A 27,979-nucleotide genomic window follows, 5' to 3' on the forward strand; every position below is an offset into this window, starting at 1 on the left:
AATTTTTATTTGAAAAATTTATGAATTTAAGAAATTTTATAAGAAAAAAACTAAATAAAATTATCTATAGCTGCAATATATAAATACAAAAATGTATTACCCTTAGAATAATTGTATGCTACGAATTTTGGAGTTTTTAACCCCTGTTTAAATTGTGAAAGGAATTTAATATACATAAATGTAAAAAAATACAACATTTTGCAGAAATTGATTTGTTTCTACCTTCAAAATAATTTTCACCACGAAAAAAGTGATTTTTTCTTCTGAATGGTTGGAAACATAAAATATTGCAATTAAAGAACCGTCGTTTAATTCTAATTTTTAAAAATCGGGCAAAGATATAGACTAAAAATGTTTTTTATTAACTTCCCATAGGAAGTTATTGTAATGGGTCCGATTTGTCAAATTGAAAATTTTGACATTTCTCGACGTTTCAAGGTCCCTAGAGTCGAAATAAAAGATTTTTAGAAAGATGTCTGTGCGTGCGTGTGTACGTACGTTTGTACGTCCGTACGTCCGTACGTCCGTATGTCCGTACGTCCGTACGTCCGTACGTTCGCGACGTTTTTTTCGTCGTCCATAGCTCAAGAACCAGAAGAGATATCAACTTCAAATAAATTTTGTTATACAGATAATAAGGCAGAAAGATGCAGAAAGGGCTCTCAAGAAAATTGCGTGGGTGGTTTTTTCACTATAGCAGGTTGAAAAAAAGGTGAAAATTTTGGTTAACCCTAAATATCTTACGAACCAAAAACGCTAGAGACTTGAATTAAATTTTATAAAATATATTGTAACGTGATACCAAATAGAAATATTTTTTGAAAAAAATCAATATAACCCTTTTTTTTTTAAATCAATAAAACTGAAAAAAAAAATTTGTCACCTCCAAAATTTTACGACTGAAATATGATTTCATCTCTAAAACAATTTTGTGCAACGAAGAATAATGTTTTTGACATCTGATAAAATTTTGACAAAAATTGAATTGACAGTTTTTTTTAAAAAAAATAAAAATCTAAAAAAAACATTACTCAAAGTTCGTAAAAATTGAATATCGATTCAAATATTTTTTCAAAAACTTGAAATTAAGGCTTCAAACTTATTTTATCTTACAAGAAATATTGTTTTCAACATTCTGAAAAATTTTGAGAAAAATCGAATTGACAGTTTTTTTACAAAAAATAAAAACCTAAAAAATTAATTAATATAAGTTGGTAAAAATTGATTTTCGACTCAAATATCTTTTCAAAACCTTGAGATATTGGCTTTAATTTACTTTTATCTTTCAAAAAATCTTGTTGTCAACATTCAGTTAAAGTTTGAAAAAAATCGAATTGACAGTTTTTTTACAAAAAATAAAGAACTAAAAAAAAATTTATAAAAGTTGGTAAAAATTGATTTTCGACTCAAATATCTTTTCAAAACTTTGAGATATTGGCTTTAATTTACTTTTATCTTTCAAAAAATCTTGTTGTCAACATTCAGTTAAAGTTTGAAAAAAATCGAGTTGACTGTTTTTTAACAAAAAATAAAAACTTTAAAAAAAAATTATAAAAGCTGGTAAAAATTGATTTTCGACTCAAATATCTCTTTAAAAATTTTAAATATTGGCTTCAAAGTAATTTTATCTCATAAGAAATATTGTTTTCAACATTTGGTAAAATTTTTAAAAAATCGAATTGACAGTTTTTTTTACAAAAAATAAAACTCTAAAAAAAACAATACTAAAACTTCGTAAAAATTTACTTTCGACTCAAATAGCTTTTCAAAACTTAAAAATATTGGCTTGAATCTTATTTTATTTCACAGAAAATATTGTTTTCGATATTTAGTAATTTTTATATAAAAATCCAACAGTCCGTTTTTTCATATAAAAAATAAAATCTACAAAGAGAGTACGCATATTTGGTAAAAATTGATACGAGTACATAAAGACAAACTTTTAAGCAAGACAAATCGACAGACGGGATGGGAAGTTATCAGTGTGGGTCACATCCCAGCCTCTTTTTTAATATACAATATTTTTGTTAAAATCTGGTAAAAATGTTATTGAAATATACTCTTATTTTTTATAATGCCAAAACTTTACTTTCTGAAGTTATTTTAGATAAAATAGAGTATATCGTAATAAACTTTTGAGCGTCTCAGTTGGAAGTTATTGGTGTATTTCACAGCCGAGCCTTTTTTCTTTAATTCTAACATATCTTGTTCTCTTATTTCTGGAACAATTTTTCTTAAAGAATTTTTTTCAATAGTAAGTAAAATTCTGTTCTTTAAAGTGAAGTTCTTTTTCTATCACAAAAACAAAATAATTCCCGCAGAACTTTTACAAGCAACGTCATCAAGTGAACTGCTTTATCCGCTCGTAGACAAGCCTAGACCACCGAAAGCTTTCCCGATGAGTTGAAGAAGGGAATTTTCGTCAAGCTCCCAAAAAAAGGAGATCCAACAAAGTGCGAAAACCGGAGACAAATTTGCGGTTTACCTGTCGTTGCCAAAATAGTAGCAAAAGTCATAGCGGAACGCATCAGAGAACAACTTGAGGCCACACTCAATGCTGAATAAGCAGGATTTTGCGCTGGATCCTCCTGTATTGATCATATCAACACCCTGAGGATCATTATTGAAAAGTGCGTTGAATATCGATCACCACTACACCTTCGACTTCAGAAGGCTTTTGAAAGCGTTAACAGGGGGTATATGTGGGCAACTTTACGGAGGAGAGGCATCCCAGAAAAACTAATTGCTATTATTAATGCAACATAGGTTGTCAGATGATTTTGAAATCCGTAGCGTAGTCAGAAAGGTCTGTATTCTGTCGCCAATACTGTTTTTGTTGGTGATAAGCGATGTTCTGCAAGCAGCAGAACGGAACCGGTGGAAAAAGTGGAGAGTTTTCAGTACCTTGAAAGTAACGTCTCCATCAAAGTCGGAACCAAACAAGACGTCATCTGTCGCATCGGCAAAGCAAAAGCAGCATTCGATATTACACGAAAGCTGTAAACCTTCGTGAATAGATGTTTTCGAAACATCATACAAATTTTCTGGCCAAACCGTATACTCTTTAATAAGAATGCTGGACGACCGAGAAGCACATGGCGCAGAACAGTGGAAGCGAAATCAGCGTCACTAAGCAAAGGTTGGAGGGAGCTAAAACACATCTCCGAAAACCGTACACGATTGCGTGTAGGCGTATTAGAAGCCCTATGCCCCTTAAAAGGTTCCCAACGGACTTAACAGGTCTGAGGACCTAAGTAAGCAAAACAAAACAAAACATGTTTTAAAAATTTGGCTGTACCATAAGGTATTTAAAATATACCCCTTTAATAATTTTAAAGACAATCAAAAACGGCGTCTGTAAGGCTAAGGTAAATCCTTAACAATAAATTGTATGATTTGTTTTGCTTAGTACGCATCGTTGTCTTCGAAATAAATTTTAAATCTTTTAACTCGTCGTATCCTACTTAGTTTCTGGAAATATTTATTAGTTAGCAATCTTCATTTGGCTCTATGTTTTAAGTTTGGAGAATTCTTTGATTTAATGATTCCATAGTTTTTGAAAATTCGTTTTGGAGTTAATTTTAAGTACAAAAAGAAAATTGCTTTGAAATAGTCTTGCCTTTTTTTATAAGAGTACAAATGGTTTAGTTCTATAGGATTTTTCTAAGACAAGTATAATTACACAAGTTATGCAGATAGGGATTAGGGGTTAGAGATTTAAAAAACAGTCAAGAATTTTATTGAGACTGCATGAATTTAGATTGTCCGTCATACACTTGAAAGAAATAGATGGTACAATAAACGGAGAAAGGAAGAAAACTATTTAGGGACCCACAAATTCCGTGACGGCCCTGTGATGACTTGCGGTACTGGCTGTGCACAAGATGGACACCCAAACTAGGTAAAGGTAGAAGCTAAAAGACGAATTTCACATCTCTTTATGAAATATCCTGCCATATCCTGATAACTACACTTGCTTGGTTGATAAGTATGTCATTTATTATCATTGGTGAAATTAATAAATGATACGCACGGTTCGGTGTAACTTGGAATTAATTGGTTCGGTTTATAGTCTGCTTTAGTTTTGGTAAGAAAAGAAGAAAGTGTAACGCTGCTTTACAAGATTCCTCAAAAAGCTTAATGTACATATGCATATTTTTGTTGAATTTAAAAAAGTAATATACCAGAAACGTGACGTGAGAGAGTGAAGGCCATGTAATTAAATTTTCAAGAACAAAAACGTGCCCACCAGTGATAATATTAATTCCTCTTTTTTTGTTCTTTACATTGAGCTGAAATTTGTTTCTTTTTAATCTTATGAATATCCTTGAGTGTTTATTTTAATAATTGCAAATTTGATTCCGAATTTTTACTGTTCAATCACTATTTAAAGAAATACAACATTACCCCCCTTACTATGATTTCTACTGGTTCTAGATTCTTGCTTCAATTTTCCCTTTTATCTATTATTTAGCTTATCTATCTTCATCTGATTCAATTTTTGTTTTCATTTGCAAATCAATTCACAAAGGGAATTGTTTTTTTTGTCATTTTCTTTCAAAATAAATTAAAAGGCAAAATAAAAGATGAAAAACTTTAAGATAAGTTATTTTGATTCCAATCTAGAAAGTGTCATCTTCAGATCTGAAAACATCTGTTTTTTGTTCACTCTTCATCATCATCAGCAATATTAAAGTTACCTAGATGATATCTTTTTGGTCCATGATGGAAAATATTTTAGCCTGTCGTCATCATCTTTTGCGACGTTGTCACCATAAGGCACGAAAGTGCATCTTTTATAGGTTGTGCGGTGCGGTTTTGTGGCACATCCATCCGTGAATTTTAAAACTTACCACACCGCAACGTGCAGTGCAGATTGCGTGTGTTGCTGCTGCTGTGCTATATGCAACCATATAACACGACACACGACGAAGACGACGGATGGCAAGTGATGGTTTTCATTTTTCATCTCTATTTTCATTTCTATGCAATTTCAAGTCGAATAAGAAAAAGAAGTACATACATCCTCCGAAGGGGGGCGTTTGATGGAACATGACAGACGTACTTATTCCAATCTTTCGTGATGTTTCGTATTTTTTTCTGATCTAATAATTTGTTTTGTTCAATGAAAGTTGGTCACTAGTGAATCAGTGATACACTTTTCCGTTCCGTGAGTTGTGTTATTTTTTTTCAGTCATGTGAATTCACGTGTAACTACTTTATTACACGCGAACGTTAAATGTAAATGATTTGTTTAATAAAAGAAAATTTCATATATGCAAACGTATAGTTAAAAAAGTTTTTATGGTCAGTTAGATTTGAATGTTAGCATTAGATCTTGAATGAAGACTTTCGAATGTGTTCACATAATAAGTCACGGAATGTAAGTCAACACAAAATGAAAGGAAATGTTTGAATGTTAAAATAGATTTCAGTGATGAATTTGTGGATATATGCTTCAACATGTACATCATAATGTATCTAATTTGTATTTCGTGAAAATGCATCTATAACATCGTATAAGTTGCATGCAATTGTTTCATATGTAAATTTGTTTAAGATGGCATATAAAATAAAACTTTCTCTTGAAAAACGACTTAAAAATTAATTTGTCTCTGTCATGATATTTATTAGGAATAATTGTTTTTATATTTCAATATTTAGTTTTTCTGTTGTAAAAAATTGTAAATTGAAAATAATACATATTTATTGGAATTATATTCGACATAAGCATGTTACTGCATCTTTAGCATTTCCTGAAGCTCTTTTCTTAATCATTTACCTACTCTAACTAATTCCAAACGTATTGATTTATTTGAAGTACATTTTTTCCGAACAATAAATAAGGATCTTATACAAATTTGAAACTGCTTCGTCAAAATTAGAAAATGCCAATGTATCAACAATTCCAGAAATGGTTAAATCTTCAGACAACAACTGGAAATTAGCTCTTCTGAAATCAAAAATATATAAGCAATCAAAGGAGTTACTGTGTTCAGTAAGTTGATTACTTAAGTCCAGAAAAATATCCAAAGAGGGGTGATATTTATCAATGTTATTAATTCCTGATCAAAAATTCTAATAGCGGTAAAAGAAAATACTAAATCAAGAATTCGATTTTTTGAGTTTTTAATACTTGTTTACTGTAAGTCAATAAGAATAATTCCAATTGTGAAGAAGAAAGAGAGGTTTCAAGGCAGCATTTGTCTTCAGATGGAATCCACTCAATGTTTGGTAAATTAAAATCACCTAAAACTAAAATATTAGTGTCAGAGCAGAAAAGTAGATAATAAAGTCTAATGGCAAGGATAGTTCGCTATAAACAGACTCTAAAATTTTTGTAGAAATGTAAACGTTAAAAATGAAAATGGTCGTGGTCTATACCACTATCCTTTCGCAGACCAGTGCAATTGATAGTTTAAATGGAAAAAATAAAGAAGAAGAAAAATGTGTAGTTTTTACCGCTATGAACATTTTGAAAGGCTCCAAACAAAAATTCGTGGATCTCAAATGTTCCTACGCCCAATTGGTGTCAGCAAATGGGAACACGAAACAGGCTTCACCAACGGTTTCCCCAAAGGCGCCTGTGCCTAAGGCACCAGATGTGCAGCCTGACATTGTAGCCTTGTTGTTGAGCATTCAAGGTCAACTAACAGGGCTGCAAATTCCGATAAAAGAGCAAAAAGGGTAGATCATCTCTACTCTTTGTTGCCGGGCCTGCCGCAATTTAGATCATAATAAGCGCGCTGCCGGAGACACGTCTAAAAGTCCAAGCTGTGCACGTAAATTCACTGATTAGGATTTAACGAAGAGCCAATATGTTCCAGTTGTTGAAAGGCTACAGTCCCGATGTGTTTATGACTATAGCGAAAGCAAGCTAAACCACAAGCACAAATTGACTCATAAAAATTACATTAAGAAGATACTAGCCCGAATCTACTCAAGGGGGCCATGTGGTTCTCTTTATACGAAAAGGCAAGTCATATACAACAATGCATTGTGAAAGCTCAAGACGATAGAAGTTTGCGTTGCATGCATCTCTCTCACTCAAGGGAAGCGGATGTATATGATTGCGGCTTATGCGGCTGGAGCTCCACAGGTTACTTACTTTGCTTCAGAACTCGAGATTCTTTTTAGGGAACTGAAACTGAGCTTGGAAGAAAACTATTTCATCTTGGCCGGTGATTTGAACGCAAAACATGAAGATTGGGGAAATCAACATAGTAATCCCAGAGGTAATCATCTTTTTAATTTGATGAATCTTTACAGCGTTGAATATGGCGTCGACCTGCTGGCTACTGAAAATCCATTGTATCTAAAAAGCGGTTCCTTTCTGGATCTTTTGCTGTACGACACCAGGCTGACAGTTGCAGAAAAAATGGGTAATCACCCTCGAAACTGCTTACAGACAGTCGAGTACAACAGTGATCACTGCGGACTGACTGCTGTAATGCAGACTCCGAACGAACGCGTGGAATTGGAAGAATACGTTGCAACGCACTCTTACAATTACAGTAAGATGCGTTGGCCTCGTTTCACCAATGCCTTGGCAAGAGAACTTCGTTCGAGTAACAGAGCCCCACCAAACAACAGAAACATGACAAATACAGAAATTGACCAACATTTACAACAAATGGACGAAACAACAAAACGAGCCATGGAACGGACAATTCCAAAGTTCAAAGAACGGGACCAAATGGACGCTTACAGAAACGCGACTATTGACGCACTACGCAGGCACAAGAGTGGCTTACTGTCAAGACTTAAAAACTTGTAAAGACGACCACACGACTTGGAGGTTGGGACACTGAAGTAGTCAATAAAAAATGTCAATCTGTTGATTAAGGAGAACTAGAGGTTATCAATTAATAAGTACTGGGACCGCAAGATCCGGTCAGTTAATTCGAGTGACTCTAGTATGTTCTAAAATCAACAAGATATTCAGAAAAAAGAACGATAATGACCTTCCGTTTCTGAAACTCCAAAGAAGAAGAAGAGAACAGGGGCGTTCTAAGGACAGCGCAAATAGATCCAGAAGAAGCCAGCTTTGACGATGACTTTTACATAATTAAAGATCCTAAGGAAAAAGTGAAGGTGGGAGCTGCTTCCAGCAAGTGTACAGGGTGAGTTTTAGCATTCGCCCCAACCATGACCTGGAAAACAGAGCCCTTCTTAATCATTTTTACCTTCGAATTGATATGACACAATGGCGATCTGATAACCGGGGTTTCATGCGGTTTGATGGCGATTCCTTGGCAAATGCCATAATCGCCAAGCAAACGGGACCAAGTCCCTTGTTGGTGACGAAGGTGAGGCTTCAGCCTCTCCCGAAAAAGGGAAAGGGCTCTGACTAAGTGGGCTGCGGACAACAAAATAATTCCGGATAAACAGTTCGGGTTCAAGGCGGTTCATGACACAATTCATGCTGCGTCTAAGCTTGTTTCTGATATCCAATGTAATAAAGCAAAACATCAATGCCAAGTTCTGTTCTAATTGGTTTGCAAAATGCTTTTGACACCGTATGGTTTAAGGGTCTTACCTAAAACTGGGCAGACAAACCATTGTTGTAAATACTTTATGATATGCTTAACGGTAGAAAGTTTGTTGTCAAAAGTTGCGTACTGAACGGTCCGAAAGGTTGAGGTTATTAGATTTCTCATGCAGGATGATTTCGACAATATTCAGCGATATTGCGACGACTGGAAACTGAAAATAAATGTCCAGAAGTCGCAGACAACTTTGTTCGAGACTCTGTTATCTAGGGTCACGAGGGATACGTGCAAGAATTGGTGCAAGATGTTCATCGTTAATCTTCCCGGGCAGCCATTGGCGAGCAAAAGTGTAATGACGTACCTCGGTATCTGGTATTTTCATTTCGACAGACATATAAATGCTGCTCTGACCAGGGGCAGAGGAGCCTTCGCTCTGACGAAACGGCTGTTTTTTAGCAGTCGGCTTGGCCCCAGAGTGAAGGTAATTTGCTACATGGCCCTCATACCGCTATGATCGTTTATGGTTGGCCTGTATGGTTCAACATTGCCCCTTCCCAGATGGAGAAGTTTCGGGTGTTCGAGCGGAGTGTTTACGACGCTGTAACAACTTATATCGAATAGCCGAATCTTATGTGCATTACTATTCAAATGAAGTCCTATATAGTTAGTTCCGCTAATCTACCACGTCAGACGACGAACCGTGGATAGGTGACTCCTGTACAATAGGGACGTCATGGCTCAAGCCGGAGCAGAGCTCCTTCGGTTTAGTAGGGCTGTGTCCAAACGGGACTGAACTGATAAGGTGAAGCAGAAGAACCAGTTTTGGTGGCTTTAATCGGCACTTTATTGTAGGTATTCGGGATGGGGTTTTAAGCCTGGGCAGGCTTACATACTTGTTTTATAGTTTTAGAGTTTATTTTTAAGTAAAATAAGCATGGTGGCACAATAATTGATATTAGTTTTTTTTTAATTTTCTAATAAATGCCGTAAGGCATTATTATTAAGTGTTATAGTTTAACTTAGAGTGTCCGTATGGGACCAGTAAGTTAGTTGTAAGTTATGAATAACAAGGCTATTTTTATGAATTTGTTTCTAGCTTTAAGATAGTTTTAACAAATAATAAATAAAAATGATTAAAAAAAAACCTCAAACTGTTCGTGAAAGTGTGCAACAGAGTTCGAAGCAGTCATTTCCGCTAACTAACTCAATACCTGAAACCAAACTTACAGAGTTCACGTGTTGACTAATTGGATTTTGGAGCAATTGGAAGTTAATCCCAATTTTTTCGAAAAATCATCTATAGGGAACGTGAATAAGCTAAATTGCAGGATTTGAGACAGCACCAATCCACGCAGGATTCACGAGGTTCAAATGTATCTAAATAAATTTAATTCATTTTTAAAAATAAATTCGTCAAAACGCTAATTTTCAGAAAAATAAATTCATATTAAGCAGCCACATAAAAATTGTTCTGATCATGTTGAAGACGACGTAGTTCTGTCAAATAATTTAGTTCTGCAAAATTTAAAGAAAAAGGAGAGTGATGGAGTGAAGTCTTGATTAGTGCGTACGGCTGTCATTCCAGAGTCCTCGTTAATTTTGTTTTTGGTGCGAAAGCATCAAAGGTTCTCATGCGGGAGCACAAGTTATGCTTAAAATTTTGTTGTGTTAATATCGATAATCGATCTTTTAACTTTAACTTTAACAGAATTCTGTATGTATAAAACATTATAAGTTTTATTATATAAAAGCCAATTTACATATTATCGAAGTGCATAATTTCTAAAACAGATTTTTTATTTTTTTAGTTCTTGGTACAATGTTTTAAGAAGATTTGCGCGCAAAAAAATGTGTGTGTTGGAATTTTAAGATACAGTATTCATGTAGAATTAAAGTCTCACATGATTTCCACCAAAATCTCATACAGAATTTTGATCATATAGAATTCAACTAACTTAATAACCAAGCATATATTTTAATGCCAATTTGTCTCCAAATGTTATTCTTTTTAATTTGGAATCGATGATGGTTTCGATGGTTTAAGAAGTTTATATTTATTTATGTATCCGTGTTTTGTTCCATTGTTTTTTTATATATTTGTATTTAAGGTAAAATTCACAGCTCAGTTTTTTAAAACCTGACGACAATTTTTCAAAACCAGAAAAAAAATAAACAAAACAGCAATCATGGATTGCAAAAGGTTTTTGATATTACAAATATTACAAAACTAAGACACAACGATATATGTATCTACCTATGTACGTCTTAAATTACTCCCTCAATTTTGTAATATCAAACATTGCACATAATGGGTCTTTATACAAGCATCAAGATGCAATTAAAAATTCGTAATTTCTTTGAATTCTTAAATACAAAAGAAGACGGTTTATTTTATCTTTTTCAATTTAAAAAAAGAGCATACATATGTGTCCATACGTAAGTATGAATAAACATGTAGCTGACGACATGAATTAACATTACAACCGTCATAAACTGTTGACTTGTATATTATATTTATGTAACTTTGAAGACCTTACTGTCGTATAAGTACACAACAATGATAAAATACAACGTGAGTTACTTTTTTCTTTACTTGTATATCCTATCTTGCATTATCAGCACATTATGTTGTAAATTCATTCAGTAAATTCATTATTTTGTATTCATTTAGTTAAAATTCTGGTTTTCTCTTGTATTTTGTTCATTCGCCATAATCTTAAGATTTCTCTTTATTGAAGATTTTTCATCAGTTACAATTCATTACCAAGGTTGCCATCCAAATTTAAATATAAGAAATAGGACTTAACTTAATAATAATGTTGTTTTTTAAATATAAACGTTTTAATTAATGCAAAATTATGTTTATACTATATACTTTGATTTATTTTCGTTTTATGTTTTTAATTGAGAAGCAAATTTTTTTAGATGTGAAACTACATTAAAATAAAAGAGGCCAGGAAGCGAGCCATACTGATAACTTCCTATCCCGTCCGTCGTTTTATCTAGCAACTATAACAAAATGTTCATAATACTATGATGGAACAGTTTGATTTCAAAATCTATTTTTGTTAACAAGATTTTTATTCGAAAAACAATTTCTACCAATTTTAGTAGCATTTCTTTAAAGTTTCTATTTTAATTGTTGGATTCTTCAAATAAAATTAGCACTAAAATCATTTTGAAATCAATACCGAAAACCGAACATAAATTATGCGTATTTTTTTTTTGTAGATCTTAATTTTTAAAAACAAAAAACAATATATTTTCGCATTTTTAATAAAAATGTTGCTGAATATCGGAAACAATATTTGCTATCAGACAAAATTAGTTTAAAGCCAAGGTCTTTAATTTTTAAAAAAGATATTTAAGTCGAAAATCAATTTCTGCCAACTTTTAGTAATGTTGCTAGCGTTACTGGTCCGTGACATATTTTGGGTGTTCTTTCTACATAATTCTGCGTTAGTATCTTTACAGCAAATGTCAACATTTTCAATTCTACAAATCGGACCGTTTATAATAACTTCCTATGGGAATTTGATAACTTGTATTGCAATATCTGAATTTGTTCCCGAAGTTCTTAAAAAAAATGAAATTTAATTTAAAAAAATTTAAGTAAGGTTTTTATTTCTTATAAAAAATGAGTGAAGTCAATACCAACGGCGCTTGTACCTTAAGTGCGTTGAACACCCAATTCAAAAGATTCTATATTTTTATATTACCATATTTATATTTTAACTTTTAAACATACAAAAACATAAAAAAAAGTACACTAACAAAATGAAATGAGTTTGTCTGTGTTAGGCACGGTTGACATTCGTAATCAGCTTCATTCTGTGTATAGAAATAATATCCAAAAGTACAACGAAAAAGTTGATAAAAACAGGTATAATTTATCACGTCTTATCGATTGTGTTAAGTTCTGTGGTGCATTTGAATTGGCTTTGCGAGGTCACGATGAAAGACGTGAGTCAAATAGTTATGGGGTATTTTGCGGATTAATAGACTTTGTATCAGAGTTGGATACAAAAACTATTAAGAACGATATTTTGGACTCAATTTTATGTGTACACAACAAAGAATCATCGCATATTATAAAAAAAAATGTGAATACGTGGCAGTTTAAACTGATGCAACTACCGATGTATCGACTACAATGCAGAGGGTTATGATTTTACGATACGAGCAAAACGATAATAATCATGAACGCTTTTGGAAATATCTTACGCCACATTCCCATACTGCTGAAGGGCTTAGTTCTGTTATTTAACAGAATTACCGTCACTTCAAATAACTCCGTAACAGTTAATAGCACAATGTTACGATGGCGCCCCTGAAATGAGCGTGAATGTTGTTGGAGTACGGGCTAAAGTAAAAACCATCTATCTAAATGCTTCATTTGTTCATTGTTAAGCCGCCCAACTCAACTTTATAATAGAAAAAAGTGTTAGTCAAAACAAAAGCGTTTTTTGCCTACCTTCAAGCTTTTTGAAAAATATTGTATCAAAGAAGATTCCAGCTGCTCCGCAAACGAGATGGAACTTTAATTCTACAACGGTTAACTCAGTACATAGATACATGGAGCCTTTAAAAGAATGCATGGCCACTATTATAGAAACGGAAAAGGATACAAATTCTATAAATCAAGCTGATATGCTACAAAGATATTTGAACGATGATACTTTTTTATATTGGCTTGATTTTTTTTAATCTATTCTGCCACATATTGAAATTTTATTCAAACAAATGCAGAAAAGAAATATTGATTTGGTTCATATATAAAACTGTATTAAGGGTTTTAAAATCAGTATACAAAATGTAGGTAACACCATAGGTCAACTTGAAGAACTTCCTCAAAAAATGTTTAAATCGGCCATCTTTGTCATAGCAAAGGAAGTGTGCGATATAATTATTACTCAAGTGAAAGATAGATTCAATGTATGCAATCATTTGATTGCGGCTAGATTATTTTACTGCGAGAACTTTAAAACATACCGTTCCACTTTTCCCGATAAAGATTTTAAGATCACAGTTTACACTTTAGATGCTTTGGATAAAAACCAATTGAAAAACAAACTATCTGCAGTATACAATCGCGACGTTTTCATCGAATTCTGTGCACTATACCAATGACGTCGGTAGAGAGCGAGCTATGTTTTTCGACACTGAAAAGAAAACTCTTTTGCGAAACACCATGTCTCAGGATCGACTAAATGAACTTTCTGTGCTTAGCATTAAAAAAATGAATACAAATAATACCCGATTTCAATTAAAAAGTGATTCAACATTTCGCTTCCCAAAAATGCCGTCGCATTGATTTAATGTACAAAAAATAATAAAAAAGGAATATATTGTATTTAAATTGTTTTTTGTTTTCATTTCTAATCTTCAAACTTTGAGAACAGGAAAAATGCACCACCAGTTCGAAAACTCGCCAGCCGCCACTGGTCAATACTTTCATTCCTTCTCTAGATATTTGAATCGAACATCAATTTTTACCAATTTTGTGAAGTATTTCTTGTAAATGTGTATTTCTAATTAAAGAAACAATTGGTTTTTGTAAAAAATTTACTAAACGTTGAAATAAATATTTGTTATGAGTCAAAATTAGCAATATCGCAACATTTTTAACTATTTAGTAAATTGCAAGATCCATTTTTAGCAATTTTCTAAGCTAAAAAGATGATTAACCTAATTTTAGACCACTTTAGCTTGTTTCTTTCTTTTAACAATCTGCTAAAGTTATAATCAAGTAAATGCTACTTCAACTTTAAGCAATTTGATAAATCCGTTTGATATCTGTAAGATTATCCATTTAAGCGTAGCTGCTTTGATTATTTTTACGAACTGTCACATCTTTGACATATTTGAAGAAGTGAGCTAATTTTTGTTTTTTTAACTTCCCATAAGAAGTTATTGTAATGGGTCCGAATTGTCAAATTGAAAATTTTGACATTTCTCGACGTTTCAGGGTCCCTAGAGTCAAAATAAAAGATTTTTAGAAAGATATCTTCGTCGTCCATAGCTCAAGAACCAGAAGTTATATCGATTTCAAATAAATTTTGTTATACAGATAATAAGTCAGAAAGATGCAGAAAGGGCTCTCAAGAAAATTGCATGGGTGGTTTTTTTTACCATAGCAGTTTGAAAAAAAGTTAAACATTTTGGTTAACCCTAAATATCTTACGAACCAAAAACGCTAGAGACTTGAATTAAATTTAATATAATATATTGTAACCTAATATCAAAAAAGTATATTTTTTTAAAAAAAGCCATTTAACGTTTTTTGTTATAAATCAAAAAAACTGAAAAAAAAATTTGTCACCTTCAAAATTTTACGACTTAAATATGATTTCATCTCCAAAAGAATTTTGTGCAACGAAGAATAATGTTTTTGACATCTGATAAAATTTTGAGAAAAATCGAATTGACAGATTTTTTACAAAAAATAGAACTCTAAAAAAAAAACAATACTAAAACTTGGTAAAAATTTACTTTCGACTGAAATAGCTTTTCAAAAATTAGAAATATTGGCTTGAAAGTTATTTAATTTCACAGAAAATGTTGTTTTCGATATTTAGTAATTTTTATATAAAAATCCAACAGTCCGTTTTTTTCATAAAAAATAAAATCTACAAAAAATAGTCCGCAAATTTGATACGAATACATATAGACAAACTTTTAAGCAAGACAAATTGACAGGCGGGATGGGAAGTTATCAGTGTGGGTCGCATCCCAGCCTGTTGTTTTATTTTTTGAAGGCTCAGATTCTAAAACCGGGCCCTAAACTCTACAATAAGGTCTTTTTCTTAATTACATTTTCTTCAGAGTTAAAGTCTGTGAAAAATAACTTTTTGGAATGTTTGGAATTAAGAATTTGAACCGATTTTTATAAATTTTATACTCTCGAGTAATTGTTTAAAATTATTTTCAAAACAATTTACAAAATTTAGAACAAATTTACTAAAGTGGTAATCCTAATCTCACAGTAACCAAAATTCACTTTCATTCATTCGATCTCTTTTTTTCTCTTACTGTCTTTCGCTCTTCTCTTAAGAAGAGTACTGAATGAACATTCTCTCATTTGATCAGTATTCAATTCATTTGTTAACTTCAAACTTCAAAAAAACAACTCAGCAAAAAAGCTACTTTTTACGTCAGTTAAAAAACACAAAAAGAAACACACGACCGACATTCTTCATTCGAGTCGAGTGGTTGTCATCCACATCGTGCGTTGCGTGAACTTCTCACAGTGATTTAAAAAGCATTTATATTCTCTAAGTGAATATTCTAAAAAAATAAGAAATAAAAGTGATGAGTTTGACTTCCCGTTGTTGGTTGCTGTCAGAGTTAGAAAAAAAGATATAAAAGTATCTTTTAGTTGAAAAGAAAGATATATTTTAAACAAATAGAAACATAAATGAAGACAAATTGAAATCTTAGTGAAAGTTCGATCTTTTGCGATCACAAGCAAAAACAACAACAACAACAAAATAAAACCTATCCGGCTATCCGCCTATCAAGTGACACTGACACATTTCAGTATCAAGTTGCTCGACGATCGTTGATCGCTGCTGCTGCCTCTGTCGTTGCCCTTCGTCGTCGTGTCGTGCGTCGCCGGTGGATTGCGCACCGTCTCACTGTTGCTGTTCTGGTGATCATCATTTTTTGTATGTTTTTGTTGTAAACGTGTAAATTCTCCGCGCCGCCACGTTTTCTGTCATATTTAAATTAAAATTACAAACAACAATCGATTTGGAAAAAAAAGAGAGAAAAGATTTTATTGGAAAGTTTTGATTAATTTTATTTCCTTCCAAAATACTAATGAACGAAAAAGTTCAATATACCCTTCCTATTTCTTGTGGTTCTGATTGTGACGTCGTATAGAAGATATTAGAATCCAAAAACCGGCAAATGTTTTGTGGCAGAGAATATTGAAAATGCCTTAAAATATTTTTGTTTTTTGTAATAACCGCGCTTAAATTTGTTTTGTTCATCATGTCGCGTATTGTGAATAAATTGATGCTAATCCAAATTTTAAATTTATAGTTTTTGTGTTTGGTTATAAAATTTAAATTTATTCAAATAATTTGCCCAAGAAAAGAAAAAAATTATAAATCTCTGACGCAAATATGTGGACTCAAGTGAGTTGTTGTTACTTTCTAATTGGTTTTGGGAATTCCTCTCTTCCCGGAAGTGTGGCTTACTTTTTTTTATAAAATCTCTATAACTTCCTTTTAGTTGTAGTTTGTTACTAATTTTAATTGAACTGATTAACAACAAATTTTGTATTAATTTTAATAATTACAAATCTCTACGTCATCCAAAGGTGATGGTCTTTGTGTACTTTCTGTAGAAAGAAAACTATCTTAATCTAAGTTGATTGAATATTGAAAAATATACATATTTTTAATTAGGTAAGTAGAGTGATGGGTATTTATTAACTTTAATTGATAATGTAATGAGAGTTATTATAATTTTCTGTATGTTTTTATTCAAGTTATGACTTTTCTTGATATTTTTGTTGAAATTCTTTATGTAATTTCTTATCAGTTGGTTTTCAAAATTTCTTTCATTATCATTGATACTTAAAAGTTAAAATTAATGTTTTATTTCTGTAAAGTTTTCTTGGAGATACAGATTTGTGTTCAATCATGATCAATAGACAACTAAAAATTTCAATATTTGCAAGTAAAATATGTTTGTTTTACAATGCGAATGGCGCGGCGGAGCTGTTGGCCATGGTGAAAAAGCAATTTTTTCTTCGCCAAATGAGATCGTTTTGTACTCCAATTTGGTGTCGATGCAATTCAATAATTCGGAATAACAAAGCTCTATGAACATTTTGCCCTTCTCCAGGTTTTCGATGTAGATTATACCTTGTGAGTATCAGAAAATAGTGGCTATCACCATCCTAAGCTAATTAGACAGTCTTAGCCTTCTTTGGAACATGTTCGTTAGGTAAAGTCCTCTCTTTCGTCTGTTCCTTTGTCCATGTTTTGTCGGGAGTTACAAACGACGAAAAAGTTTGTTTTGAATCAAATTGAGGAATTTTAAACAATGCTCTAAAGTGGTCTCACTTTTTTGTCCCGAATAAACAAACGCTTCACATTTCCTGCTTCAAGATACCAATTGTTTCAACTTTCTAGCACATCTTTAACTGGTGGTCGTCTGCCAATTCGAGTTCATGGTAGACCTTTGCGGAGCATTAAAGTAGGGCCGATGTGCGACCACTTCAAAATACATTCCAATTTTTGGCGGTCGCCATAGAAATCGAAGATTCACTGGAGGATTTTCTTGCTTAAAGAAGAATTGAATCACCGATCTTTATTGTTTTCCATTTGTTCTAAAATACACGCACAATCGGGCTTTAATATGTGGTCAAAACTAAATTACGAGTCCGATTCGCCTAAAATTTAGACATTAGCTTTCTTGTCGATGTTTAATTCCTCCTGTGACCCTAGCCCCCTCGGGAGATTTAGTGCTTAGAAGACGACCCTTGTGTTTTGTGTTTGAAATAGAACCAAGCCAAACTACATATATCAGTGACCTGTAAAAGAATGCAATATTTAGATTCTTTAGTTTAAGAATTGCAATAATTTAAATCATTTGTAACGACTGGGGACCTCACTTATCTAATAATTGCATTAATTTTGTGTGCAGTCATTTGGCCACGGTCAGTTAAATGTAACCATTTGAAGCTTTAGTAACTTCCCATAGAAAGTTATTGTCATGGGTCCGATTTGTCAAATTGAAAATTTTGACATTTCACGACGTTTCAAGTTCCCTAGAGTCGAAATAAAAGATTTTTAGAATTATATCTGTGCGTGCTGTGAACGTACGTTTTTATGTCCGTACGTTCGCGACGTTTTTTCGTCTTCCATAACTCAAAAACCAGAAGATATATGGACTTCAAATAATCTTTATTATACAGATAAGATAAGGCAGAAAGATTTAGAAACGGCTCTGAATAAAATTGCGTGGGTGGTTTTTTACCATAGCAGTTTAAACGAAAGGTGAACATTTTGTTTAACCCTAAACCAAAAAGTTTTAGGAAAAAAATTAATACGTGAAAAAAGTGAAGAGCATGTCTATACGTAAATGATAGAAAAATATAAACTAGTTTTGTAGTAAACATAAATTATTTATTTAAAATACCAATAAAAGCTCTAAATTGAGTTTTCATCAAAAAACCCTCCTTTAAATTCAATAATTTTTTTTACAATTCTGGGCAATTTTCTTACAAGGTTTTGTAAGTTTTTTCTGTCAAGCTATTCCCATAAGACCTCAATGGGGTTAATATCTGAAGACTGCGGTGGCCATACCATTACTTTTAGAATTTCCTTATCTTCTTTTTGTTTCAGGTATCCCCGGCAAAGTTTTGAAGTATGTTTCGGGTCATTGTCTTGCTGGAATACAAAACCTTCACCGATTAATCGGAGTCCAGATACCAAAACGTGGTCTTCCAATATCGTTTTATAGACTTCTTTATCCATTCTTCCGAACACTCGTGTTAGATCTCCTACTCCATCGAAGGAAAAACATCCCCATACCATTACTGAATTGCCTCCATGCTTTACAGTTTTAACCAAACAGTCTGGTAGCATCTTCTGTTCAGCACTGCGCCTGACGTACACTCTGCGATTTAAGCCAAATATCTCAAACTTGGACTCATCGCTCCATAAGACTCTGTTGAAGTCTTCATCTGTCCAATCCTTATGGATTTTGGCCCATTCCAACCGTTTGATCTTGTTTTGGGGCCGTAAAAGTGATTTCCGCACTGCAACGCGCCCAAAAAGTCCAGCATGCCTTAGCATTCGTTGTATCGTTGATACAGATAATGGTTCTTCCTGGATTACATTGATCCCGGCGCGTATTTCTGGTGCTGTTTTCTTCCTAGAACGCTTGCTTATGGGGATGATATGCAGATCTTTGGTTTTCGTCGTAACTCTAGGTCGTCCTGACTTCGGTTTATCCTTAAAACAGTATGGTCTTGTGAACTGCTCATTTGGATATCTTCAGTTTTGTGGCGATTTCTCTTTACGAATAGTCTTCTTCAATAAGGGTCATAATCGCAGACCTAGTTTAAATAGTTAATTCCTTAACTTTTCCCATAATACGCACTTTGTTTACTGGAGAAGATCACAGTCTCTAATAAATTTAAATTGGATCAAACCGAGCATTATATACAAAATCCTGAATATGTAGGTATTCAAATTTTACATTTTTTTACCCTTTAATATTACCGTAGTCATAAAAAAAATTCCAAATTGAATGTAAAAAATCATAAAAAATAAAAACTATGGGAAATCCAAATAGATGCCAAAAACCCAATACTGTTTTTTTTTAAACCTTTTTTCAAAAAATTCATCATAATTTACAGAAAAGGATTAATATCTGGGGTTTTTTCACTTGCACCTGTTATGAATGGTCTAATTTAACAATGCAGGTAAGAAATCCTATATTCATTCATAAACCCAAGTGCCAGGTACAAATAAAGCAACCCTTCAAACTTTTGACCGGTAGTGTATGTTCTCAGCTACTGCTTCAAATATTTTAAACTTGCTACTATGTATGTGCTATACCCTTATATAGAAGCATTGTTTCCAGGTCATATTAATAGCAATTTTCACTTTAACCAATTTTTCTTTCAAGTGTTTATCCATATTTAAATTATTTGTAACAGTAATGCCAAGGTATTTGTATTCTCGCACACATTCAATATTTTCGCGATTATAGCTCCATTTTTCATTTGATGCATTACGTCCACCACCACTTTTAACAACCATAACCTTGGATTTATCTATATTTACTATTAAATTCCAAAGCTGACAATACTGGTAAACCTTGTTAATCATGAGCTGCAGAGTTTCCGGTGATTGCGCAAACATGACCATATCATCTGCAAACGGAAGTTTCTTAATCTGCATCACTGCGAAATCCACCAGGCAGGTAGGTTAAAAGGTCATCAATGAATTATGCAAAAGGTAGGGCTTAATGTACAACCTTGTCGCACTCCCGATGAGGATTCAAACCAGTTCTTCACATGTCCATACATCCGCCCTTGTTCCTGTATGTAGGTGCCCAAGAACGCGACCAAACTTCAATGATATCCCAAGGCTTTACAGCTTATAGAATAATGGACCTCTATCAATTGTATCCTGGTCTAAATCTAGCCTGGAACTCCCTCAGAAGTTTCTGGTCTCAATCTTAAATATCTTGTAAGATGCATTTAAAAAGGTTATCCCTCCGTAGTTAGCTGCATCAAATAACTATCCTTTTTGTGGATTGGAAATATAATAGCATCTCGAAATTCATCTGGCGTCAATTCTCCATCCAAAACTGTATTAAAAAGTTTTATAAGGCGCTCTTTGAGCCTGACAGTCCCATATTTAAAAAATCCCACTGGAATACCATTCGATCTGTCTGGTTTCTTCAAACTTGCTAAATGGAAATGCACAGTCTAGAGAGTCGACTGCGAATTGCCACTTTGTCGGCGTTATTGCAGGATTTAAAAGATCCTTGAAATGGGAAAGCATTACATTAGAAAACAGTTTTGTGGGGATGGTAAAACGTTTTCAATTCAGCTACCTAGCAAGTTTCCAAAAATCAGCGGAGCTTTTACAAGAAGCTAATCGGCCTGCTTGTTTTAATATCGTTGTATGTTTTGAAGGCGCAGCGTGCATTTAGTTTGATTCCTAGGAAACATCCTCCACTTGCTCTTCCTCGTGTGTGATTCCTCGTTGCTGGTATCCACTTAAACGTAAAATCTACTTTTTTATTTTCAATTCTTGCGAAGTTATCCTCGGTGAAAGTTTCATATAGAAAAATTAAGTCATAACTATTGATGAAATTATAAAAGTCATCATACAGAGATTTATTACAAAGACCTTTTTAAAAACAAATACAAACCTAAACAATAAAATTAATAAAAATTGTTAAAAATTGATTTTCGACTCAAATACCTTTTAAAAAATTTGAGATATTATCTTTAAACTACTTTTATCTTTTAAAAGATACTGTTGTCAACATTCAGTAAAATAAAAAAAAATACTAAAACTTGGTAAAAATTTACTTTTGACTCAAATAGCTTTTCAAAAATTTAAAGTATTCAATCTTTTTTATTTCACAGAAAATATTGTTTTCCATATTCAGTAGTTTTCTTTTATAAAAATCCAACAGTCTGTTCTTTCATAGAAAATAAAATCTACAAGAAATAGTACGCAAATTTAGTAAAAATTGATTCATTCATCTAATTTTTAAAAATTTAAGAAATGCTACTTAAATTGGTAAAAATTTATTTTGGACTAAAAATCTATTTAACAAAACTAGATTTTCAAACTAAATTATTTCTTAATATGCAAATTATTGTTGGTAATTTTAAAAAATTTAAGAATAATTCAACTAAAAACTTTATTAACCCAACACGAAAACCTGTCGCATCCCAGCCTCTTTTACATTTACTTAAATTCTTAAAGTCTTAAATTATTGCGTTCAAATGACTAGAATAAAACAATGTTCGCATTCTTTTTGTTGTCAAATACCACCGTGATGAAAATTGCTTTTTTAAACTATGCTTAAAATTATGCTACTTTTAGTTACCCTTTTTATTTAAATTATTCTTTTGTTACTTTACGACATTGACTTGTATGCTAGTTTTTTTTATTTTCGCCGTTTTTGACAAACTTGAAGTTTCTTCCTTTCACGCAAAATAAAAGACAGATGATGTCAAAATTTTCGAACAGAGTTTACTGGAGTTTTATGTAGGTTGTTGAACTAAAGTTCAAACTTCAAAAACATTCAAAGATCTTAGTTAAAATATATGTAGATTTATTTACTTATGTACATTTATATTTCTAGCATTATAAAGACAGAAATTGAAATTAAAGAGAGACATTCTTTAATCGTATGTTAATTAGTTAGCATCTCTTAATCTCAAGATAACAAATAAATAATTAGACCGATTTTATTCAAACAATATGTTAATCGAAATTGAAGCTATCTTCTTTTAATTCTTTTTAATCGACGATTTCAATGAAGACAATAGTAAAGATTTAAAAAAAATGTAACTTATTTAAGTGATTCAAAATATACACTGGTTTATGTTTTATTTTGTATTAGTTTATACCACGACTTGGTTTCATGTTTTGTTGCTAACGAAGATCTAACATGAAAAAACTTTAAGGATGCAAAAACTAGTTGACTATAATTGTAAGTGGTCTAGAGAATAAGGTTGGCTAAAATGACTACTTCTTTAAGTTTTTATAGTAAATACAACTTCTTTTTCAAGTGTACTTTAAAATACATTTGAGCTTAAAATTTTTGTTTTCGTAATAGCATATGTTTCAACTTTTCTTGTTTTAATGCCCTTAGCTTAATATTCACAAATTTAGTTCTTTTCAAGTTTCCCAGCTTAAACTTTGAGAAGATAAAAGCTATAAATCAACCTCAACGCCATCACCTTCTCAAATTCTTTTTGTTTTTTTTTTATGGACTATTACTTAATATTTTTATCAGCAAATGCGAAATTTTAATTGAAATACAAAACAAATTCTTATATTTTTTTTGTTTCAAGTAGAAATGTATAAACACTTTGTTGTTCTCATAATTAACATTCGAGTCAAAAACAAAATAAATTACCTTCAGTAATGTGTGCACCAATATACTTAATATATTCAAAATAATACTGCAATAATTATATATTTTTTTTTTTCAAAGTCAATTTTTTGAAAACAACAACAAACAAAATTGAGTCTGAACACAACACACGTTTTTCAAAGTTAGAGATGACCTTTATTGAAATTTACTATAAATTTGCCTTAAGCTATTTAGCGCTGTAGTACCCGTAGCGTGATGGTTAGTGCGTTGGATTTTTATGCAAAGGGTCTTGGGTTTAATACCTGTCTGTGCCACCTAACTTTTACACCGGTCCTGTCTCTTGCGAGGAATTGACAAATCCTCCAAGAGTAATTCTTGTCATGAAAAGTACTTTCTCAAATTAGCCGTTCGGATTCGGCATATAAACTGAAGGGCCCTTCCATCTCTGAAAACATTACTCGCACACAGGAATAGTTGAGAGTTGTAAGTCACTAGGCCTTGGTTCTTCATGGACTATTTGACCACCTAATTTGTTTTATTTATGTTTAGAATAACACCATTTTGCGTCATATAAGGTAAACATTTTTATTTTACTGACTTAATTTTAATTTAATCTTTAAATCTGTAAATAAAATTTTAAAAAAATTGACTAATGATTTATTTCTGTTTAAAAATCAAACAAAATTTAAAATAAACTAAAATACTAATACATCATTTTAAATTTAGTTCTTAATCAACTAATTTGTTGATCTAATTGGTGTTTAATACACTAAACTTATATCTCAGACTGAAGACTTAAAAGAGTTTCAAAATATTTTGACTCAAACTTTTTTCTCGAAGTGTTCCATGTATTTGAAATGAAAAATTAAAATAAAATTATAACGAAAATCTCAAAAAATAATAATTTAAATTCCACAAAAGTTCTTTTCATGAAAAGTGCTTTCTTAATTTACCCGTTCGGGTTCGGCTTAAAACTGTACTCACACACAGGCATGGTTGAGAGTTGTAAGTCACTAGGCCCTAGTTCCCAACGGACTGTTCCGCCACCCAATTTGTTTTTTTTTTAAAGTTGATATAAGACCTTAGATTTTATTCAAAATATAAGGGATTGAAATAATAAAATAAAAGGCGTCAACAGGGTATATTAATTGTTAAAATTTCAATAAAATGCCTTAAAACCACCACCGGCTAATGAGGACAAATCTATAAGAAATCGACACATGAGTTTTGGTTCTTCATTTGTAATTCACTTCAAAGGAAGTTTCAAAATTTGATATTTTCCTATAGCTTTTAGAATTTATTTCACAACTCATGTTTCAGCTCAAATAAAATGGGCTTTGTTTAGCCTTTAGACCATCTTAATTAATTAATTCTTCTTAATATCAAAACAAAGTTTCGCACGTTTGAGACGGGTTATATTTGGGAATTACTATGGCTTTAGAGTCACTAATTTTGTGATACATCGTGTTTTTGGTTCAGTTCTGTAACAGTTAGAAGGTCACAAATTAGATCGGTTTTCTTTCATACCATGGTCCTTGGTATTCTCAGGAAGGACTTTGTTTTGGGATTTTTGTATGGGTCTTAGCCTATGTTCAGACGGGATTCAGTACTTGCTTAAAATGGTTTTCATTTAAGGCGGCTCGATTTTAAAATTGAATTGATTTTAATATTGAAATAAGTTGTAAATGAAGGTTCTATCTATATTTTAGAGCCCTATCTTTGACATGATGTCAATCTAAATGACGGCTTTTGCATCATTGGGAGGCACGCATTTGAAACTTCCAGTTTTCGATGACTTTGTCGCATAAATCAGGCTGAATTTGACCGATGGCATCAATTATGTTGTCTTTGCTAATTTTTCGCAAAGCCCTGCGACTTGAAAAATGCCCCACAAGAAAAAGTCTAAAGGAGTTAAATCACACTATCTTCGTGATCAACTGATATCTCCTCAACGCCAGTTAACCATTCCATTATACCGCTCATGTAGAATATCTATTGTGCCTTGAGCTGTGTTGCACTATCTCCATTCTTTTGCAACCATTTGTCTTTAATGTCCGTATCATCAAATTGAGTGATCGCTGTTGGTAGTGATGTCCAGGTGAGCATCATTTTCAACGAAGTACGAACCGATGACGTCTCAAAAATCAAAAATTAGAATTTTCTCAATCTCGGCCCAACATAATTGTATGGAATTTTTATTAAAATGTATTTTCAAACTTTATTTCTTGAAGTATGAAAAAATATAGTTTTGTATTGCTCTAGAAGGGTACCGCTTTATTTTTGTTCTTAAATTTCTTCAGTAACTTAAAACAGATTTAAATAACAAACATTTTTGAACTAAATTTTAATGTTAAACGTATATTTATGAGAACTAAATAACTGCAAACTAAAAAAAATACTTGAGTCGAAAACCATTTATGAACAATTTTTTCTTGTTTTTGTAAGTTTTCAAGTTTTATAAAAAAATGTTGTCAATTGATTTTTAAAATAAATTAAAATAATTAAAAGTTGGCAACAACATATTGCTTATGAAAAAATAAGTTTGATTTCAATATCTGTTTTTCTTCTCGATATTTTGAATCCAAAACCAATTTGTACCAATTTCAGCAGCATGTCTTGAAAGTTATATTTTCTATATAAAATTGGAATTGGATTGGATTTTTCTAATAACATTATTTTACGTTAACATTAGAATGATAATTTTGAAGCGAAAACATTAATGTAATGTCGAAATATATTCGAATCGAACATCAGTTTTTGCCAATTCTTCGTAGTTTTTTTGTGTGATATCTTATTTTTTTTTATGTTTAATGTTGAGGAAATAAAACTCTGGTTACAATTCTATAATAATTCAAGTTTTCTTTATTAATTAAAAATACGTCTTACTCTAAGCTGAGGTATCAAAATGGATGTCCCTCGGAAATCCAAGTATTTGGTATAATTTCTAAGTTGTACCAACTTAAATAAATAAAAGGCATTACCATACAATTGATTAAATTTTAGTACAATTATAAATATTTAAATATACTACAATTTTAAATAAAATCCGAAAGCTGAATTTTTCTAAAAATGTTATTAAATTCAAACGAAATTGATTTTGTATGAGATGAAATTAGTTTGAAGGCGATATTATTCATTTTTGAAAAAATATTCCAGTCGGAAATCAGTAGTAGTTTTTTTAAGTTGTTACCGTAACTTCGATGTTTCATGAAATTTTACCATGTATCAAAAACATTATTCTTCGCGGCATAAAATTATTCCGAAGATGATATAATTTTAAGTTCCTTAAGAAAGAAAAGAAATGAAAAATATTTTCCTCAGTTTTTAAGATTTATATAAAACGTTTTAATTTTTTGTTTTGATTGTACTAATTTTGAATACCGTCACATTTTAAGAATTCATGTTCGCAACAATTCTCGTGGGGTCATTTATATGATGTAGGGTTTCACACATAATGTCAACGTTCAAACTTTATAATAAAAATAAATATCATGAACAAAAATATGTTATATGTGTTTTATTAACGTTTACTCGCTCGCGTTATTTGTTAGTGAGATATTTGGGGTCAAACAAAATTTTCAAACTAAAAACAACCACTCAATTCTTTGGAAAGTCCTAACTGCATCTTTCGATGTTATTATCTGTAAAACAAAATGTATTTAATGTTGATATCTCTTTTCCGACTTCCTAAACATTTTGGCGTGTGCCAGGCGGAATTTTTAGCCATAAAAGAAGTCTTGTTCTGGCTTAAAGAAAATTGATACCAACATCTGATATCCGTATTTTCTCTCTGAAATCTTTCTCTAAAAACTCTATAACAGTCCATAACTGGCGATCATTTCTAATAAAGGGAACAACAGTTTAATATTTACCTTTGCTGGGTTACGAGCCATAGAAACATTCCAGGAAATTGGCAAGATGGCAGATGAACTTGCCAGAAATAGTACAGGACAACTCATTCTACAACGTTTGGCTAATGCTTGTATACCAATCGTTTTATGTAAAGTATTGCTAATGGAAGACGCTAGATAGAAGGCAGGGAAAATAACATCACCACGTATCAATTCACAATAAACATCTGGCCAACACTAGATTTCAAGCAATCAAGGCTCGATAATCGGTGTCATAACTTGGCACTGTCTAATAGGAAAGCATCCTTCTCGACTAGGCGTATTCTCAAATGACTTTTGCATAAACTGTATGCATGAGTAAGAAGAGGAAACAGTTCTTCGTCTTCTCTGTACATGCCCTGCTCTAGTTCAAAAAACTCAAGAATTACCTCAAAGAAATCTTCTATAACAATCTAAACGATCTCAATCATATAAGCATAATAACAACAGAGAGCTCAATAGCCTAAGAAATACCCGAAAAAAGCTTTGGAAGATCTTTTTACAGTCCAAATTTGATACTGATCACAACAACTATCTTCTCGCCTATAATTCTCTATCTAAATTAAGGGAATCCCTTTATAACCAATACCTTCACCAAATGGGAAATAACCCTCTTTCTCTGATGCAAGGACATCAAGTTTATAAATGTCAAACGAAAATCTGATGAGTTTCCACCTTCAAAACGTTAGCAAATCGTATACTGTACATCTTTATGATCATGATCCACACTACTTTAGTTATTTAGATGGTTGCACTCAAATCTCTTCTTCATCGTTTAAAATAACTGAAGAAATGGTACTTGCCAAAATCGTAAGCCTCAAAGAAAACTTTAGCCCTTGTCCTGATGGCGTCCCATCAATTGTTCTAAAAAAATGTATGCATTTTCTGTCAAAGCCTCTAACTGCACTCTTTAAACTTTCCTAAGGTGTGTTTCCTCATATATGGAAAGATTCATTTATATTTCCCATTCATAAACAAGGCAATAAAACTGAAATTAACAAT

General features: G+C 32.1%; 1 protein-coding gene across 3 annotated transcripts in view; it reads left to right on the plus strand.

Moving 5' to 3' along the window:
• Positions 1–27,979, plus strand: part of LOC129939151 (calcium-transporting ATPase type 2C member 1) — a 220,157-nt gene that overhangs the window by 150,298 nt on the left and 41,880 nt on the right. The window contains exon 1 of one of the 3 annotated variants that reach the window (XM_056047037.1): positions 15,704–16,633. The exons of 1 other annotated variant lie outside the window; for it this stretch is intronic. In XM_056047037.1, coding sequence (XP_055903012.1) covers positions 16,622–16,633 — 12 coding nt within the window. In that variant the 5' untranslated portion in view covers positions 15,704–16,621. Of the gene's footprint in view, positions 1–15,703; positions 16,634–16,772; positions 16,907–27,979 lie in introns of those variants that run through there. One more of the 3 variants, XM_056047038.1, reaches the window with a different exon arrangement.

This window comes from Eupeodes corollae, chromosome 1, assembly GCF_945859685.1.
Source record: "Eupeodes corollae chromosome 1, idEupCoro1.1, whole genome shotgun sequence".
NCBI classification, from domain to species: domain Eukaryota; kingdom Metazoa; phylum Arthropoda; class Insecta; order Diptera; family Syrphidae; genus Eupeodes; species Eupeodes corollae.